At 41.4% G+C, this 19628-nt stretch overlaps 1 protein-coding gene across 3 annotated transcripts in view; it reads right to left on the bottom strand.

The window, feature by feature from the left end:
• The window catches only part of EIF2AK4 (eukaryotic translation initiation factor 2 alpha kinase 4), a 103070-nt gene that overhangs the window by 6330 nt on the left and 77112 nt on the right, over positions 1–19628 (bottom strand). For all 3 annotated transcript variants that reach the window (XM_036031644.1, XM_028505948.2, XM_036031645.1), the window contains 7 exons: positions 16553–16723; positions 16024–16158; positions 14207–14314; positions 13444–13572; positions 11757–11843; positions 3020–3132; positions 106–164 (listed from right to left, as the gene is read on the bottom strand). In XM_036031644.1, the coding sequence (XP_035887537.1) occupies positions 106–164; positions 3020–3132; positions 11757–11843; positions 13444–13572; positions 14207–14314; positions 16024–16158; positions 16553–16723 (802 nt within the window). The remainder of the gene's footprint in view (positions 1–105; positions 165–3019; positions 3133–11756; positions 11844–13443; positions 13573–14206; positions 14315–16023; positions 16159–16552; positions 16724–19628) is intronic.

The raw sequence follows: 19628 nt of genomic DNA, 5'->3' as shown, positions 1-19628 counted from the left end.
AAAAATATGTATTTCATGCAACAAGGAGTTAGCCACAGTCAAAAGTGCTTACAGCAAAGACACACAAAAGCATTATTATATTTAGATTATAATTAGTAATTATACCTGAAGCGTTAGAAAATGACCCCTTCAGATTTTGTACTGCAAGGTTATCGGAAGCTTCTCTAAAAACAACCAAACAAAAACAATTAGAAAACAGTCAATAAGCCAAAAGCAACACAAATTACTTACAGTGAACCATTTTTTTCTATTAAATGTAAAAGTATTTCATAAATATTGGTTATTAGTGAAAGAAAAACAACAAATTTGCACTTATGCTTTTAGTCAAGAGCAGGTAAAAACTGTAAGGATGTCATTTCAAATTAACAAATGCCTAAAGACAACATTCTGATTTATTCAGCTGGGTTGGAAACCCTGGCTCAACGTAAGAAGCTAATTTCATTGAAATATAATGGGTGGTTCCTTCCGTTCCCCTCACAATACAAGGAAACATTAGCATCAGCAGGCCCGCCTCCATTATGGTAGCAACCTCACCCACAGGAGACCATTTAGTAAATAAGGAGATCCTTTCAAAAGCTGTGAATGAATGTTCTTTAAAGACTGTGAATTTACAGCCTTTGAGAGACACAACCGCACTCCATCTTGGGAAAACAGGAAAATAATCATATGAGAGGAAAGATTTTAAACCTTTCTTTCTAAAATTAAATTCCATCTGGCCTATTTAGTGTCTTAATAATGTTCATGGACTCAGTCACAATTAGCTGACCTTTTTGTCTTCTTGAAATCGCTGTCTTTGATTTGGACCTGCAACTCTAATACTTGGTTACTTTAGAAATATACTACCTCAGAAAAAGCCTGATGATGAATTTATGCAAGCAGGGTGCAGATTGGAGTGGGTAGAGCCAGAGAAGGTAAAGAAACAAAAAACATTTATATAAGCCAGGATTTCTCAGTTTTGGCACTATTGACATTTTGGGCCAGATAATACTTTGTTGGGGGGCTGTCAGTCCCCCAACAGAGTCCTGTGCACTGTGGAACGGTCAGCACCACCCCTGGCCCCTACTAGACACCAGCAGCACCCCCGGCTGTAACCACCAAAAACACCTGCAAACACAGAGTCTCAGAGGGTACAACTGCTGCTGGTTGAGGAGGATGATGTAAGCCAAAAATTCATTATTCTCTGATTATGAATATATATACAAGAGTAACAAATATACAGAATAGCTTTAAGAAAATTAAGACCTTAATAAGAACACAAAAAAGAAAATTAAACCTCTTGTAATCCCAATAACCAGAAATAACTACAAGTTAAAAATGTGGTACATCATCCCAGACATTTTTTTATATGTATGGGTTATGCATTTTGGTTGAGATAAAAATAGGATCAGGCCCTGGCCAGGCAGCTCAGTGGGTCACAGTACTGTCCTGATTCACCAAGGCTGCAGATTTGATTCCTGGTCAGGGCACATACAAGAAGCAACCAGTAAAAATAAATGGGTGGAGTGACAGCTCAATCTCTTTTTTTCTCTCTCTCTTTGTCATCAAAAAATAATTTTTTTTTTTAAAAAAGGGATCATACCGTATATCCTATCTGTGGCGATAAACTCGGCTTTACTAGAACTAAAGGCTGCACAGTATTTCACAGTATCATAATTCAAACAGTCTTCTAGTAATGAGTATCATATTTACTATACATGAAAGATTCTCAAAGTATGGTCCAGGGACCCCTGGAGGTCCCTGAGACCCTTTCACAGGGGGTTTTGCAAGGTGAAAATTATTTTCCCAATAATCCTAAAATATTACCCTTTTCACTGTCATCCTTTCGTGAATGTGCAATGGAATTTTCCAGAGACCACATGATGTGTGGTATCACAACAGACTGAATGCAAAAGCAGGTATAACAATCTAGGTTCTTCTATTAAGGCATTAAAGAAATTAAAGAGATGTGAAATAATGCATAAACACGTGCAAAAATGTGAAACAGTTCCACTCTTCGCACAAAATTCATTTTGTTTTGGATAATACAGTTGTTTTCCATTAAAAATATGTTATTTGGGATGTTATTTGGGTTAGCATGTAATGAGTGTATTACTGTTATTTTAAAATAAGTATTTAAAAATGTTTACATTTTAGGTTCTAACACAAATTGATAGATATAATCCACATAAACAAAGCTCTTCAGGGTCCTCAACTTTTAAGGGTATATGTGGGTTCTGAGACCAAAAAGTTTGAGAACTGCTACTATAAACAGTGCCTTGATAGACATCTGTGTATCTATCTCTGTGGAATAATTTTCACTATAAATTCCTGAAAGTGGAATTGTGGGGTCATATTTTTTTTAAATTAGTTTTAAGGCCTTTAAAGTTCACTAAATTCTTTTTTTTTAAGATATTTTATTTATTTATTTTTAGAAAGGGGAAGGGAAGGAGAAAGAGAGGGAGAGAAACATCAATGTGTGGTTGCCTCTCGCATGCCCCCAACTAGGGACATGGCCTGCCAACCCAGGCATGTGCCCTGACTAGGAATCCAACCAGTGACCTTTTGGATCTTCAAGCCAGCGCTCAATTCACTGAGCCACACCAGCCAAGGCTAAAGGGTATTAAATTCTTATGTAGAAAGCTGAACTAATTTACATTCCTATCATGAGTATATGAGATCTCTTTCCAGGACATATTGACCTTTAATTGACAAAACATTACTGAAATTCACTGATTAACAGACCAAATAAGATAATGGCAGATAGAGTTTGACAGCTGGCAGATAGAGGCCTTTCAAAATGATAAAATATCCTTGACATGTTTTGGAGAACACTTGTTGAAAATAAGATATGGCCAGTCTTACGCAGGGCATCACACAGTTAAACTGCTGAGCTGCTCAGAAGCAACAGAACGGCTCACTGAAAGTAATGCAGACCGATCTTTATTTCCAAAAGGATCCAGTTGACTTGTAAAGTGAATGTGCGTATGTTCTATGCAGGAAGTTGCAGCTGATTTTCTGGGCTTTTGTTTATTAAGGTTACCTGAGGGTCCTTTCATCACTGACTTTAGTCCTCAGTTTCTGCACAACATGGTCCACAAGATCAGACTCCAGCACCCGTTTCTCTGTTTGCCTTTCCTTCTCGAAAGACTTAACCTTAAAGAGAATGAAACAGATCCATCATTTTGGAAGCCAACAGACTAAATTAGAATACTACAGTCAGACAAGGCAACAGTTGAAGCTGGTGTCCTAACCATGGGCGATCTTACTTCCCATAGGACATTTGGTCAAGTTCAGAGACATTTTTGGTTGTGACAGCTGTGGACTGTGGAGCATCCAGTGAGTAGAAACTAGGCATGCTGCTAGCAATCCTGTAATGCACAAGACAGAGGCCTCACCAAGAGTCATCTGGCCTAGGATGTCGAAGTGTGGCTGTTGAAAAATGCAAGTCTAGACCAAAATAGCTTATCACAGGTGAGAGAATTAAAAAAGACAAACCAGCTCCTATTTCATTTCATTCTTTCACACATTCTTTCTCCTAAACATCCTCTGGTCCGTTGCCAAGGTTCCTACAACTCCTTCTGCTCCTTTCCAAACCCAGATGCTGTCTTCGTGTTTCTATGGTGCCTGCCCTTCATATCTCCACTACTCCGGCCAGCACTCAGCCTCGGTTTGCGCTGGCCCGTATTCCTCCCACTGCTGTCCCTGTCTTTGGTTTTCCCTCACTCCATTCCACACTACAAATCCCTGACGGTTAGTTTTCTCATACACAATTCTGATCTATCCTTCTGTTAAAAACATACAGTGGCTCCCTGCTAATCGCTAAATAAACTCCGAATTTCTTGACTGGACATTTTGGCTCTCCACAATCTAGCTAGAGCCACTCTTTCCGGTGGAAGTCCCCTTCTTTACAATCTTCCTGCTTCACCCAAAACTGACTATTAAGGGTAATACCAGAATAGTGCTCTGCTGGCCTGCCTATATCTTTCAGATGACCTAATGAAAGAACTACCATTACCTTTGCTATTCTTTCAGTTTAAGAGTCCCTTTCAGCACATACCTATATCCTGCCTATCCATGATAATCCAGCATAAATCCCACCGCCACTCTGAAGACATCCTTGCTAGCTCTGAAATAATCTGCTAGGCTGTTGAATCCTCGGAGAACTTTCTCTGTAAGATTTTCATGGCATTTAGCATTTTCTACGTCATAATCATACACAAATGTCTTTTGTTTCCTACCAGATTGCAGGATCCTTGACAGCAGAACCTGGGGCTTAAATGTTTCTGTATCCATCATGGACCTAAATTTAACCCCTCCCACACTGAATGCTTAAATGTGTTTGCTGCTGAATGAAGTGATGCCTTGCCCTTCAAATATGATGATGATGATGATATTACCCATCATTCACAGAGGCAGAAGCAAGACTGAAAAAAGTTGGGCATGCTGGAATGAGGTTGAAGTGAACAAGGCCACATTTAATGGAGATAGATGAACTCCTGAAAGTAAAGCCTCCATTGTAGGAGACCAGTCAAGGCATGGTAATAACTGTGAAAAGCCTAATGGGGCCCTGGCTGCTGTAGCTCTGTGGATTGAGTGCCAGCCTGTGAACCAAAGGGTCACTGGTTCGATTCCCAATCAGGGCACATGCCTGGGTTGTGGGCCAGGTCCCCAGTAGGGGGCGCATGAGAGGCAACCACACATTGATGTTTCCCTTTCTTTCTCCTTCCCTTCCCTTCTCTAAAAAAATAAAGAAAATCTTTGAAAAAAAATTTTTTTAAAAAGAAAAGTCTAAATGGGTTTTAGTTGAATTCAGTATGCATGAGCCAAAGGAATCACATGGTTGCTAAGAGTTCGCTCACAGGCTGTATTAGGAGAAATATGGTATCTGGATCGAGGGAGGTCAGAGGCCCTTCCCATTTAGTCAGAACGTGCTTAGAGCACTCTGCAGAACTTTAGTATCACTTTTATAGACAAACACTGACAAAGTTAAGTGTGTCTAGAGGAGGTTAAGAGGGTCAAAGATCTGGAAACCATGTTACGAGGACTGGCTTAAGTAACTGGAATGTTTACACCAGAAAAGAGTAGTTAAAGTGGCACGGCAGCTGTCTCCTAAAATTTATTCGAAAGTACTTGAGGAAAGGAGGAAAAATTCGATGTGTTACCTTGACTACTCCAGAGGGTAGAACCAGGACCCGTGAGTGTAAAGTTTGGGAAGCAGATTCTGATGCCAGTTTCCAAAATGTGCTAGCCATCAGAGCGCTGCGTTATGGCACTGCGATGATCTAGCAGAGACTAGTCAGTCATCTCTTGGTAATACTGCAGGAGCAATCGCTGCTCTGGAAGAGGCCTGATTAGTGGAACTTAGGGTCATTCACGATTTTGTGACTAATAAGCAGGCTAGCAGTAGGGACTTTCAAATCTGTCCATGAGGATTAACCACTACAAGAATTAGCCTCTGGCCATAAAACTGCAAAACCACCTAAAGCATAAACAATGGTTTTTAGACCATTGGACAATAAGCAGTGGAGGACCATTATCCCTGAGAGAAGGGGAACGAAGTGAGCCTACAAGTGCCAGGTCATTGTGTGAGGCAGTTTGCAGACTGCAGTGCTGGGAAGGGGTTCCTACACAGAGACCGGGAGTCTTGCTGGCTGGGGAGACGGACTGACGTTTAGGCAGGCCGAGTGGGCTAGAAATGGTGGGGCAGAAGACCAAAGAGGAGAGAGCTGCACTCACGGAGGAGGAAGGATTTCTGAAGGTCTGCAGAGGAGTCCACTCACAACTCTGGCAGAGAACTGACCTGGCGTAGGTGAGAGGAAACCATCCAAGGCTGAGGAAATAACTGCCAAAATCAGTGGGCATAGTAATTTCTGGAACTGACAGGGCTGGGAATAGTTCCTGTCCTTATCAGAGTAGAGAGAGCTTGTAATACATAGGGCATGAGGCAGAATCCTCCAAAGGGTGCCTTTCTAGGGACTAAATTAGGCCAAGACTAAAGGTTGCCCTGAACATGCCCTAACAAAACTTAAAATCAAGCCTTCAAAGGGTCACACAGAATCCACGGATCCTAACTACATCCTAAAACAAAGCTCAACAGTGTTTACGAGAATATAACAAAACCCAGCACCCAAAAATGTAAACTTCGTAATTTCCAACAACCAATAAAAAATTATTAGGAATGCCCTGGCTGGCGTAGCTCAGTGGATTGAGCACGGGCTGGGAACCAAAGTGTCCCAGGTTCGATTCCCAGCCAGGGTACATTTCTGGGTTGCAGGCCATAACCCCCAGCAACCGCACATTGATGTCTCTGTCTGTCTGTCTGTCTGTCTGTCTCTCTCCCCCTCCCTACCCTCCCTAAAAATAAATAAATAAAATCTTAAAAAAAATTATTAGGAATGCAGAGTTGTGAAACAAAAATATGACTCACACCCTAGCCAGTGTGGCTCAGCTGGTTGGGTGTCGTCCTGCAGGACAAAAGGTTGTCTGTTCAGTCTCCGACTGGGCTGTCTACGAGAGGCAGCTAATCGATGTTTCTCTCATACATTGATGTTTCTCTCCCTCTACTTCTCCCCCCCTTCCCCTCTCTCCAGAAATAAAATCTTAAAAAAAAAGAAATAAAGGTAAAATGAAGATTTTTCAGACCCATAACAGCTGAATTTATCACCAGCAGACCTACACTAACCAGAAATAGTAAAGGAAGTTCTTCAGACAGAAGGTTAAATTAAATCAGAATGTTATCTGGTTCAACACAAGGGAATAAAGTTTCAGAAATGGTAAATGTGTGGGTAAGTATAAAGGACATTTCCCCTTTATTTAAAAAACTCTTTAAAAGATAGCTAATTGAAACCAAAATATAGACAATGCACTATGGGATTTATAACATAGGTAGAAAAAATATTTGGTAATAATAGCACCATGGATGAGAGAAAGGGAAAATGGAAGTATTCTGTTGTAATATATGTGAAGGTGTATGATATTTTTTGAAGGTACAATGTAATAAATTAGAGATGTATCCTACAAGCCCCAGAGAAGTCACTAAAAAGCCCCACCAAAGACAAAGAGTTATAGTCAGTAAGCCAATAGTAGAGATAAAAATGGAATAGTAAGAACTTAAAAGAGGGCAAGAAAACAGAAAAAATGGAAAAAAGAATAGACGGTAAAATGGTAGATTTAGCCCTGGCTGGCGTAGCTCAGTGGATTGAGCGCGGGCTGGGAACCAAAGTGTCCCAGGTTCGATTCCCAGCCAGGGTACATGCCTGGGTTGCAGGCCACGACCCCCAGCAACCGCACATTGATGTCTCTCTCTCTCTCTGCCTCCCTCCCTTCCCTCTCTAAAAATAAATAAATAAAATCTTAAAAAAAAAAATGGTAGATTTAAATTCAACCATTCTAGTAACTGCATCACATAGAAATGGCCTAACCACTCCAGTTTTTAAAAGGCTGAACAAAAAAAACAAAACTCAGCTAGTGCCGCCTCTAAAGAACTCACTTTAAGTACAAAGATACAGCTGGGATGGAGAAAGGTAAGCCATGTAAACGCTAACCAAAAGACTTCAGAGCAAGAAATAAAACCAGGGATAAGAACATTTCCTGATAAAGAGGTCAACTCATCAATTAGATATAAGTCCTAAATGTGTATTCACCAAATAACAGAGTTTCTTTTCATTTTTAAAAAATATTTTATTTTACTTTTAGGGGGGGATGGAGAAAGAGGGAGAGAAACATTGATGTGTGAGACAAACATCGATGGGCTGCCTCTCAAATGCCTCCCATCTGGGGACCTGGCCCACAGCCCAGGCGTGTGCTCTGACTGGGAATCGAAATGGCAGCCTTTCGGTCCACAGGTCAGTCCACTGAGCAACACCAGCCAGGGCCAAATAACAGTTTTCAAAATACACGAAGCAGAAGTGATAGAACTAAAAGGAGAAACAGATAAATCTACAATTATAGCTGGAGATTAATGCTCCTCAGTAACTGACAGAACATATAGACAAAACAAGTTAGTAAAGATATAGAAGATTTAACAACATGAACAAAATGACATGTATTATTTCTAAAGTGTATTATTTTATTGATTATGCTATTATAATTGTCCCAATTTTTTTATTCCTTTTATCCTACTCCTCCCTGCAATGCCCCACACTCCCGCATTCTCCCCGCCCACCCCACTTAGTTCATGTCCCTGGGCTGAACATATATAATTCTTTGGCTTCTCCATTCCCTATACTATTCTTAACTTCCCCCCATCTATTTTGTGCCTACCAATTATGCTTCTTATTCTCTATAACTCCCCCCAGCCCATTCTCCCCTTCCCCCATCCCACTGATAACCCTCCATGTGATCTTCATTTCTGTGGTTCTGTTTCTGGTCTAGTTATTTGCTTAGTGTTTGCTTTTTAGGTTCTTTTGTTGATAGTGTGAGCTTGTTGTCATTTTACTGTTCATAGTTTTTGATCTTCTTTTTCTTAGATAATTCCCTTTAACATTTCATATAATGAGGGCTGGGTGATGATGAACCCCTTTAACTTGACCTTGTCTGGGAAGCACTTTATCTACCCTTACATTCTAAATGATAGCTTTGTTGGATAGAGTATTCTTGCATGTATGTCCTTGCCTTTCATGACTTAGAATACTTCTTTCCAGCCCTTTCTGGCCTGTAAGGTTTCTTCTGAGAAATCAGCTGATAGCCTTATGGGAACTCCTTTGTAGGTAACTGTCTCTTTTTCTCTCGCTGCTTTTAAGATTCTCTCTTTATCTTTAATCTTGGGTAACTTAATGATGATGTGTCCTGGTGTGTTCCTCCTTGGGTCCAACTTCTTTGGGACTCTCTGAGCTTCTTGGACTTCCTGGAAATCTATTTCCTTTGCCATATTGGGGATGTTTTTTCTTCATTATTTGCTCAAATAAGTTTTCAATTTCTTGCTGTTCCTCTTCTCCTTCTGGCACCCCTATGATTCGGATGTTGGAGCATTTAAAGTTGTCTAGAGGTTCCTAAGCCTCTCCTCAATTTTTTGAATTCTTGATTCTTCATTCTGTTCTGGTTGAATGTTTATTTCTCTCTTTTGTTTCAAATCATTGGTTTGAGTACCAGTTTCCTTTCCTTCACTGTTGGTACCCTGTATATTGTCCTTTATTTCACTATGTATAGCCTTCATCTCTTCCTTCATTTTGTGACTGAGCTCAATCAGTTCTGTGAGCATCCTGATTACCAGTGTTTTAAACTCTGCATCAGATAGGTTGTGTATCTATTCCTTGCTTAATTCTTTTTCTGGAGTTTTGATCTGTTCTTCCATTTGGGCCATATTTCTTTGTCTTGGCACACCTGTTATGTAGTAAGGGGCAGAACCTCAGGTATTCACCAGGGCAGGGCAACCCTCTTTGCTGCATTATGGCTCTGTATGCGGGGGAGGGGTCTGAGAGGGAATAATGCAGCTGGCTCAGCTCTGGCCCCACTTTCTGTCACTTCCTACAAGCAGATTGTGCACTTTTAGGTGCTGATTCACAGGTGGGTGGGTTTGTGCACATTCTAGGACCCTGTGGGCCTCTCCCATGGACTCTCCTGTGGGACTGGGAGCTTCTCCCACTGACACAACCCCCACAGATTTTTACAGCCAGAGGTTTTGAGTGTTTTTCCAGCCCTGAAACCCTGGGTTCTGTGGTCTGTCTCACTTTCCAATTGTTATTCCTGGCTTACTGGCACATGAATGAATGTAGGGCCCACCTGTCTGCCAGCTGCTGCCTTGCCTTGCGCCCTCTCTGCCCAGCTTCCTGTCTCTGCCCCTCCTGCCAGTCTGGATGAATGTTTCCTTAACTCCTTGGTTGTCAGATTTCCATGCAGTTTGAATTTCTGGCAGTTTTAGTTGTTTTTTTGTTTTTAAACTGGTTGTTATCCTTCTTTTAGTTGTGTGAGGAAGTGAAATGTTTCTACCTATGACTCCATTTTGGCCAGAACCTCCCAAATTGATGTTTATTAAATACTCCTAACAATGTAGAATACACATTTTTTCCAAGTGCGCATGAAACATTTACAATAACAGACATTTTGGGCTTTATAACTTGTCTCAATAAAATTTAAAGTATTGAAATCACATAAAGTATGATCTCTGTCCACAAAGGAATTAAACTAGAAATCCTTAATGAAATATTCAAAAAATACCCAAATATTTGGAAATTAAAACACACACTTCTAAATAACCTATGGATAAAAGAAGAAATCATCAAGAAAATTAGAAAATATTCTGAATGAGTGAAAATAAAACAACTATATAAAAAGTTTGTGGTATGCAACTAATGCAGTACTTAGAGTGAAAATGATAGCATTAAAATGCTTATACTGAGAAAAGAAGAAAATCTATAATCTGTGATCTAAGCCAGGTGGCCAGCTTTGTTTTTTTTTTTTTCGGTAAAGGACAAGATAATAAAGTCTGTTTTGCAGGCCACACCTTGTTTCTATCTCACACTTCTTCTTTAAACACAAAGAGCAAAAAAAGGGCTTGTAGCTCACAGGTTGTAAGAAATACGCCATAGGCCAGATGTGGCCTGCAGGCTGGAGTTTGTTAAACCCTGATCTAGAGCTCTGTCTGAGAATAAACTTAAAAAGAATAAACCAAATCCAAAATTAGCACAATGAAAAAATATAATCAAGAATAGAACCCTGGCTGGTGTGGCTCAGTGGATTGAGCTCTGGCCTGTGAACTGAAAGGTCATCAGTTTGATTCCCGGTAAGAGCACATGCCTGGGGTGTGGGCAAGGTCCCCAGTAGGGGGCAAGTGAGAAGCAACCAATCCATGTATCTCTCACAAAGGTCGACACATCGCTCTTTCTCTCCCTCTCTTTCTCTCTCCCTTCCCTTCTCTTTAAAAACAAATCAATAAAATCTTAAAAAAAAAAAGGACGGAAATCAAGAAGTAGAAAACACACACACAAAAAACGGAGAAAACTCAGCACCAAAAGCTAGTTCTCTGAAGACAAAAATTGATAAACCTCTAGTCAGGCTGATCAGGGGGGAAAAAAAAAAAGACGGAAGACATGAATTACCGATTCAGGAATGAAAGAGGGACACAACTACAGATCCTACAGAAGTGAGAGAACAGGGAATGTTTGAAAACTCTGATGAAATGGAAACGTTCTAAGAAAGATACGAACTACCAAAACTCACTCATGAAGAAAGAGGCGACCTGAAGAACACTGTATCTAAGCCCACGTGGCTTTACTGGTGAACTTTACCAAACATATGAGGATGAAATAACACCGATTCTAAATAAAATTCTCCAGAAAACAGAAAAGGAGTGAACACTGTCCAATTCATTTTATGCAGTCAATATTACACTCATTAAAACTAGACAATGACATTATAAGAGAAAAACAAGGAGAAAAATGTTGATTTTGATTTTTTCCCTTTAAAAACAGAAATAAAAGTTATGGGGTCGTATAGTTCTGAGCATTGTTAGTTAAACACAACAGTAAAACTGGTTAGTAAGCAGCCAGGGAATTTGTCAGTCACCAGTATCAGTTCTAATTATTATTTTTATTTTCTTAGACGGAAAAAAACATAAGGAGAAAAAACTACAATGGTAGTTTTTTCTTAAGTTCTAAGGAAATGTTCAGATTCTCTCCTCCTTATTGTATGTTCTCTCTAATAACAAACCCAGCAATTCAGAAGGAGAGCAAGAAAAGTGATGGACTTCCACCCACACGCAAGTGGGAAGTCGGGTACTCCACAGTCAACACAAAGTTTTGGAATCTATTGAACTGGGAAAGCTTTCCTTTGGTCTTTACCTTGACATGGCTCCCTTCTTTATCTGAGATGAGGGCCACATAGGTGATTTCGTGATGTCGGCAGTACTCCTGTAATTCCTCTTGGGACTGAAATAAACAAACAGTGTATGAAATAAACATGGAGCACCTGGGGCAGCTTCAAGGAATTAAAAGGAATGAAAACACTGTGTTCAACTGCATTCTCAAAGTGAACATGCTGACCTCAGGGATTATAAATATTAAGCAAGAATTGTACAGAATTCGAAGGAAGGGTAAGGCCTCTCTTGCTGTCATTACTCTCACTGCTGTTCTAAGGGGCCATGGGCTGTCAATGCGGTCAGAACACAGTAAGAGGTTTTCAGAAGCTTCAGATCTTTCCCTCCCTTTTCTTCTTATTGAATTCATTGGGGTGACACTGCTTAACAAAATCATACAGGTTTCAGGTGCACAATTCCACAACCCACCGTCTCTACACTGCATTGTGTGCTTACCACCCCAAGTCAAGTCTCCTTCCATCACCATTTATCCCCCTGTACCCTGCTCCACGTCCCCCTTACTCTTCAGAAGATTCAAATCTTGATGGGAGGTGCCAGGAATTATACAACATACACACACAAAAGGTTTTTGAAGAAAGCAAAGGCAAAAAATAATGGAAGGTGAAAAGCAGAATTGAATGATAAAGCAAAGAACATCGGAGCAGAGAAGCCTGCAAGGGGATGTCACTGGGCAGGACTGAAGTCACTGTTACATTTTACTGAAAGACACAGCACTTCTCTAACTATTTAAGAAGCAAGTTAACATACGGAAGAGGATACTGCTCTGAAATGATTAAAAACTATTGCCCAGCCCACTTCTGACATGAATTTTTACGTAACACAAAAATGGACAGCGGCAGCTTCAGAAACAACTTGTCAGGCGATGTGAAAAGAGCCACAGGGAGAGGGGGTCTGCCTCCCCAGGCATCTATCTCTTCAGGCTCTGGGGCACTGAGTGTGGCTGAACATGCATACAACTTGATGGCTGCCCAGGGGTTCAGTCACATACGGGAAGTCTGAGGAACACAGTAGACACAGAATGCCTCTGGGGAGTGTGGTAGGCAGGATAATGGATGGCAAAGGTGTCCTCATCCTCATCCCCAGGGCCCAGGAATTTGTTACCTTATGTGGTACAAGGGACTTTGCAGATGTGGTCAAGTTAAGGATCTTGAGATAGAGAGATTATCCTGGGTTATCTGGGTGGGCCCAGTGCAATCACAAGGGTCCTTGTAATAAGAAACAGGAGGGTCAGAGTTAGAGAGATGTAAGGGCAGAAGCAGAGGTCAGACAGGAAGGACGATGCTACACTGCCAAGTTCGAGACGGAGGATGGGGGCAGGAGCCAAAGAACAGGGGAAGTCTCCAGGAGCTGGAAAAGGCCAGGAAGTGGATCCACCCACAAGGCCTTCAGAAAGAACAACCCTATCAACACGCTGAGTTGAGTCCAGTTACTATTGATTTCAGACTTCTGAAGTCCAGAAATGTACTCAACTAATAAACTGTGTTGTTTGTAACTGCTAAGTGTGTGGTGATTGGTTACTGCGGCCATGAGAAAGGCATACAGGGAGCAACTGTGACCGCAGAGAGTCTGAGAACCCACAGTGGGGGAGGACGAGCTGCCGTGGAAGCCGTGACTCTCTGCACTTCACTCCAAGGTGCCATTTGTCTCATTACCTGCGACCAGTCATACATGATTTCTGCCGTGATTCCCGCCGTCCAGAGCTTCTGGGTGATGTTGATGGCCCTGGGCATGGACATCTGGCCAACACTTACAACCAGGAGGTCACAAGAGCTCACTGTAACCTGGGACAGAAAGAGAGTGGTGACATGGAGGAAAGCCTGACTGCAGGCATGTGGGGGCACCAATACCAGGAGGGAGGCAATGCTCATGCGAAGACAGGGGTTTTGAAATCTGGTGCAGCAACATCTGTGCAGAAGCCTTTGCTTCAAAATTATATAGTAAAAAAAAAAAAAAAAAAGAAATAACACAGTAAAAAAACTTTAATATTAGTGTTTTTAGAAGTTATTTCAGTTACCCTAAGCCATCAATCAGAAAGATACTTTTCCTCTGAGAAAACTAATCTTGCCTGAAACACAATGGAAAAAGAACCATTTTTAGTTCTCTAGACTACAGGAGGATTTCTGAACAACGGGCTTTGGTATGAGTACGTTAACAACTATAACACTTCCCACTTATATAGGTCACTGCGGATGAGGGGAGTGAGGCTAGAAAAGGAGGAGTGGATTGTCTGAGGTCCCCCAGCTAGAGCCTGAGAACTGAAATGCAAGGATTCACACCAGGTTTTGGGTTTCTCTATCACGGCAAAGATGGGCTCCCAAATCCTAGTCTATCGCTGCTGTATCTGGGGGTTCCACGTACATGACTGCAAAATAAAAGGCAACTTGAGGCACACTGGAAAGAAAACGCAGAACTTACAGGTTCTTCCATGTTGAGGACAGCAGCAGATATCTTGTCGATAGCTATGCTGACCCCAATGGCGGTGGGAACTGGCCCCAGAGCCTGTGGTCCTCTAAACTGGGGAATCTGCAGAGAAAGATGCACAGGTCTGGTCACGAAATAGAAAAGCAATTGTAATTAAGGGCAAAGCAATGTTTAGAGGGCATGCACTCTCAGCAACTTATCATCAAAGGGTTCAACAAAAAGACGTGCGTGTGTATGTGGCAAGTGAGAAGCAAGCACGTGTGCAAATTTAGGACAATGTCACATCTGAAAGTGCACTGCTCACTATGGCAGCTGCTAGCCACACGTGGCTTGAGCACTTGAGATACGGTTAATGTGAGCTGAAGTGTGTGGTGTGTAAAATACACACTGGTCACAAAGATTCACAATAAAAAAGGAAACCTGAAATAGCTCATTAATAATTTTTAAAGTTTTAATTACATGTTGAAATAATATTTTGGATATACTGTATTAAGTGAAACATATTATTAGAATTAATTCCACCTGTTTCTCTTTACTATTTTATATTACTAGTCAATTTAAAATGCAACATACAGGTTCTGGACCAAAAGATGAGTGAGTACATTTCTCCCTATTCCTCCTGCTAAGTACAGCCAAAATTCCTGGACACTACAGATAAAACGAACATTAAAAGATTCGGAAGTAGAAAGGAGCCAGGAACCACGGGACGTGTGGCTAGTTCCCTGGGTTTGGTCTTTGCCCCATCTATGCTGGACTGGGTGCTGGAGAAACCTGCAACCCAGACAGGCCAAAGAGAAACAACAGAAAAGCCCTGATGAAAACCTATTTTTCCCTGGCTGGCATAGCTCAGTGGATTGAGCGTGGGCTGTGAACCAAAGTGTCGCAGGTTCGATTCCCAGCCAGGGTACATGCCTGGGTTGCAGGCCATAACCCCCAGCAACTGCACATTAATGTCTCTGTCTCTCTGTCTCTTTATTCCCTCCCTTCCCTCTCTAAGAATAAGTAAATAAAATATTAAAAAAACAAACAAACAAAAAACCCCCCTACTTTTTCTGGCCAAAAGACCAAAAAAGGAGCGACCCAGCAGCATAGAAAACTTAGACAATACCTGCCCTGTTCCAGCCAAGAAACACCATAACTAAACTTCCAACTAAAGACAAAGAAAAAAAAAACTCTTTAAAACCATCGAGTGAGAATCACCATTCCTATAGGGGAAAAATAATTCCAATAACAGCAGATTTCTCATCAGAAACCAGAAATGTGGGGGAAATACAATAGACTCTCTTCTTCTCTTGAGTTTTTCCAAGTCAAAGGAATAAGCATAACACTGTCTGATGTGGGCCTCAATGTGTGTAGCACAGCACATCGCAGGGTGGGTGGGGTAAGGGACACACAGGCAGACACGGGTCCCACACGTCACGGTAGTTACGGGATCCATGTGTGGGTCAAATGGCCCAGAGTCATACACCCTCAGTAACCCAATGTCCACTTCCTGGCGTGGGTATTTTATTACAGTTATGCCAGGTTTAACTATGGGAAGAAATGAAGTAAAGGTAAACAAGCCTCTCTGTACTATCTTTGCAATTTTCTGTAAATCTATAATTATTTTAAAATAAAACTTCAAAAACATTACAAGTATGGCCTGCAAGACATTTCCATCCCTCTTCCCAGATAAAAGATATATGGGTGTTCAATTATAATTGTACTACTGGTTCAATTTTTCTGTAGGTCTGAAAAATTTCAAAATAACAAGTTGAGAAAGAAATAAAATGAAGCCGGAACAGATCCACAAATCCAGGGCCAGCCCTCACCAGCAGGTCGTATCGGCCACCAGCCGCAAGGATTTCAGACACAGCCCTTTGCCTCCGTCGGATGAACGCCACAAACTGGAAGATGATCCCGCTGTGCTGCTGCACCTTGTACACCAAGCCCAAGTTGATCAGGACCTGCCCAGGGAAACACCACAAACATGTCAAAGGCACTGTTTTCCATCAACAGCATCAGGGCAACCTATTAGCATAAACCAAATATTCTGTAAGATCTGGCACAAAGTTTGTTTCGCTTCAGCCCACCAACTCAAAGAAACTGCCCTCTTCAAGAATAAGCACTTCTCTAAGGCAGACATAATAAGAATTGCTGCACAATAGGAATTGTGATGCTTGCACAGAAATTCTGACTTAAGCCAGAATTATTACTAGATATCATGTTCCAAAATGTAGAAAGCAGAGCTCTTCTGGAAAAATAAAACATTATTAGCATTAATAAAACAAAGCCCATTTCCCTCTTGTGCTGTTATTAATGCTACAAGTCTGTACTGCCAGAACCAAACAGTTGCCAAACCTGTAACTTTATGCCAAGTTTCTTCAACAGTCCAACAACCTCCTCTAGATCTTTTAAGCCATACTTCACCAGTTGGGCAACACCTGTTTTCTGTTTTATTAATGAATTTATTGCTGGTGTTAGATCTTGCAAATCTCCCTTCTGCTCAATAAATTTGTAGAGTCGACACAGCTGGAAAGCAAAGAGGCACAGTTAGCTTCCAGTCCACAGCAGGGAAGACTTACTTTGCACTGCGTTTTGTACACTCAGGGGGGACCTGGCAGAGCCTTTGCATCTCCAAGAGGAGGATTTTGTAGTTGGTTATTTTAGCCTTTACCACAGTCCCAAATGAGGATTATCCTTTTCCAACAACTCTAAAGCACCTCGCAGAAGTGCTTCAGGCACCTCTTCACAGTCCATTTTTAGTCACACACTTACTCATAGTTAATGCTGACCCCAGCAGAGCAGACCCTGGCTCTAGCAGAGCCTCCATTATATATTCTCAAGCCAGCATTGTTCCCCTTTCCATCCTCATTCTCATATATTCCCATTACTACAGGCACACAAGTGTGGGGTGGGGGCAGGAAGGCAAAGTCTGGCTTGTTCTAATACCACACCAAGTCAGTCAAAAATCCCTTCTCCTTCCTTTGCTTGAATGATTCTTATTTGTAGCTGGGGGAATGCATCTCAGAGAAAACTAACAGGAGCTTCAGTGGAAATTATTAAGAAACAAGATTATAGCTACATCAAGGCTGTAGGCAAGCAGAACCTAGTTCAACTCTAAATTGGCAACTGGAAACTAAGAGCTGAATGAAGAGTCAGATTAATATAGTTTAATGTAATAATCACAAATCATTTGTATTTTTAAAAACCCCCAAATTGCCCTGGCTGGCGTAGCTCAGTGGATTGAGTGCGGGCTGGGAACTAAAGTGTCCCAGGTTCGATTCCTAGCCAGGGTACATTCCTGGGTTGCAGGCCATAACCCCCAGCAACCGCACATTAATGTCTGTCTGTCTGTCTGTCTGTCTCTCCCCCTCTCTCTCCCCCTCCCTTCCCTCCCTAAAAATAAATAAATAAAATCTTAAAAAAACACAAAAAAACCCAAATTGTTAAAATCTCCTATAATCTCTTTACTAAAGAGAAATTATTTTAATTTTTAAATAGTCTCATTTTAATTTTTCTTAATAAAATTATTTCTTCTCAATAAACCTTTACATTAAATCCCCCCATTAATAAAATAACCAGGCATTCAAGTCAGCGTCCCCAGGTTTGGGTCCTCACCCTGTCACCAACTAACTCCATGTCACTTTGGACAACCCACAACATCTCTTTGGGCCTCAGCACCTCCTCTGTAAAATAAGATGACTGGCCCAGATATCTGAAACTGTTTTGTAATATTTCTGCTCCATTTTTAATATCCTGGAGTTCCATTTTTAAATAATGACAATACCAACTGTCTTTATTAGATACTAATTGTTCCCTTTTAAACTGACCAACCATAACTCTGAATTAACACTTATCATCATCATCATCAAATGACCAGTGGGTAGAGATCAGCAAAAAGAAGCTGACACTTTAGCAACCAATGTCATTTTCCTGTGTGAGAGGGAAATCTTTTTGAAATGTGACATTAGTTCAAAGAACCTTTTGGGCTTGAACCTTCAGGTAGAGAAATGCTGAATCAGGCAGTTTCTTGAGTAGCTTCTTTATGCTATTTATATATACAAACTATTTGTGTGCATAGGTATGTCTTGTGTACATGTCTAGGGTATTAAGTAAATACTGTTTTTTGTATTAGAATATTATGTCATCGGGTCTCTTTGCATATCATCAGTATCTCCTCCAATAATTAACATTGAAAATTGAGCCTGAATTTCTAGAACTCCCTGTGCTATGTGTCTGCTTTACTTTCCCTGCCTGCAAATGGTAGGGGTGACTTTTTTTTTAAAAAGATATGTAAAATTTATTTTTCAGAGGGAGGGGAAGAGAGGGAGAGAAACACTGATCAGCTGCCTCTCGCAGGTTCCCAACAGGGGAAACAGGCCCCACAACCCAGGCACAGGTGCCCTGCGCTGACAGGGAAGCAAACCGGCTTGGTTCGCAGGCTAGCACTGAACCCGCTAAGCCACACCAGCCAGGACTGCGGGACCTCCTAAACGGTGGTTTACGTGTGCCCTGTGAAAGCTGTTTTGAAGAGTGGAGGGTAGATACATGCTGCCCACATCCCCTCGTGGCTTTTTAAAGGCCAATACTGGTTAGGAATTGAAAGCAGTCTGTGGACTCCTCAACTTGTTATATCCCTAGCACTCTGCCTGCCACACTGTAAGTGTCCAAGAGATTGAGTGACTCTGCCTGACCTGTGGATAACCATATTTTAATCTATCCCATATGTGAATTCTGCTGATCACCACAGGATCATGTAACTGTGTGTCAGTCCAAGGGCTACAAGGGTTTTGGAAAGATTTTTAAAAAAATCTCTCTTATATAAATATTCAGGAAAATATAAGAAATCCCTGTTGTCTTCTGCTTTTCAGCAACTCAGTTAAGTACAGTTTATTCTGCCAAAGATCTGGGCCCAATCTGATGACTGCGGAGAGAGTACAACAAACCTGGTTACCCCAAGAGATAGTCCTCACGCCCAGTGGGATCAAATGCAAGATTTTAGGAGCAGGAAATGTACCAGAAAAGCAAGAGCTTTAATTCAAGACCCAGCTGGGATCAGTGGGGTGTGGGATGGGTGGATACCCCAATGAATCTGCAGAGCTCTGTGTGTCTTATTTGGGCCCTATAGACTTTGTTTCAGAAGAGGACAGCGAGTACCAGATCTGCTCAGCAGGAGGCTCTACCAAGCACGGCCTCTACACAGGGTGTGAAAGAGAGGCATCTGGTGATGGAGAACGAACACGATGATTACAGCACATTAAACAGCAGCATGGAGAGGCATTCTTTGATCACAACACTGGTTTTTCTCTTTCCTTAATCCCAGAGGTTGCCATGGTACCTATTAACACTCAAGGGAAAACTGCATCTGCGAGGTGGTAGCAGGAAGTGCAGCTGCCTTACTGCAGCAAGAATCTGGAGATGTTTCCTGGTATCA

Source organism: Phyllostomus discolor, chromosome 1 (genome assembly GCF_004126475.2).
Source record: "Phyllostomus discolor isolate MPI-MPIP mPhyDis1 chromosome 1, mPhyDis1.pri.v3, whole genome shotgun sequence".
NCBI classification, from domain to species: domain Eukaryota; kingdom Metazoa; phylum Chordata; class Mammalia; order Chiroptera; family Phyllostomidae; genus Phyllostomus; species Phyllostomus discolor.
The sequence above is the reverse complement of the archived record's forward strand: the minus strand, read 5'-3'. Positions and strand labels throughout refer to the sequence as shown.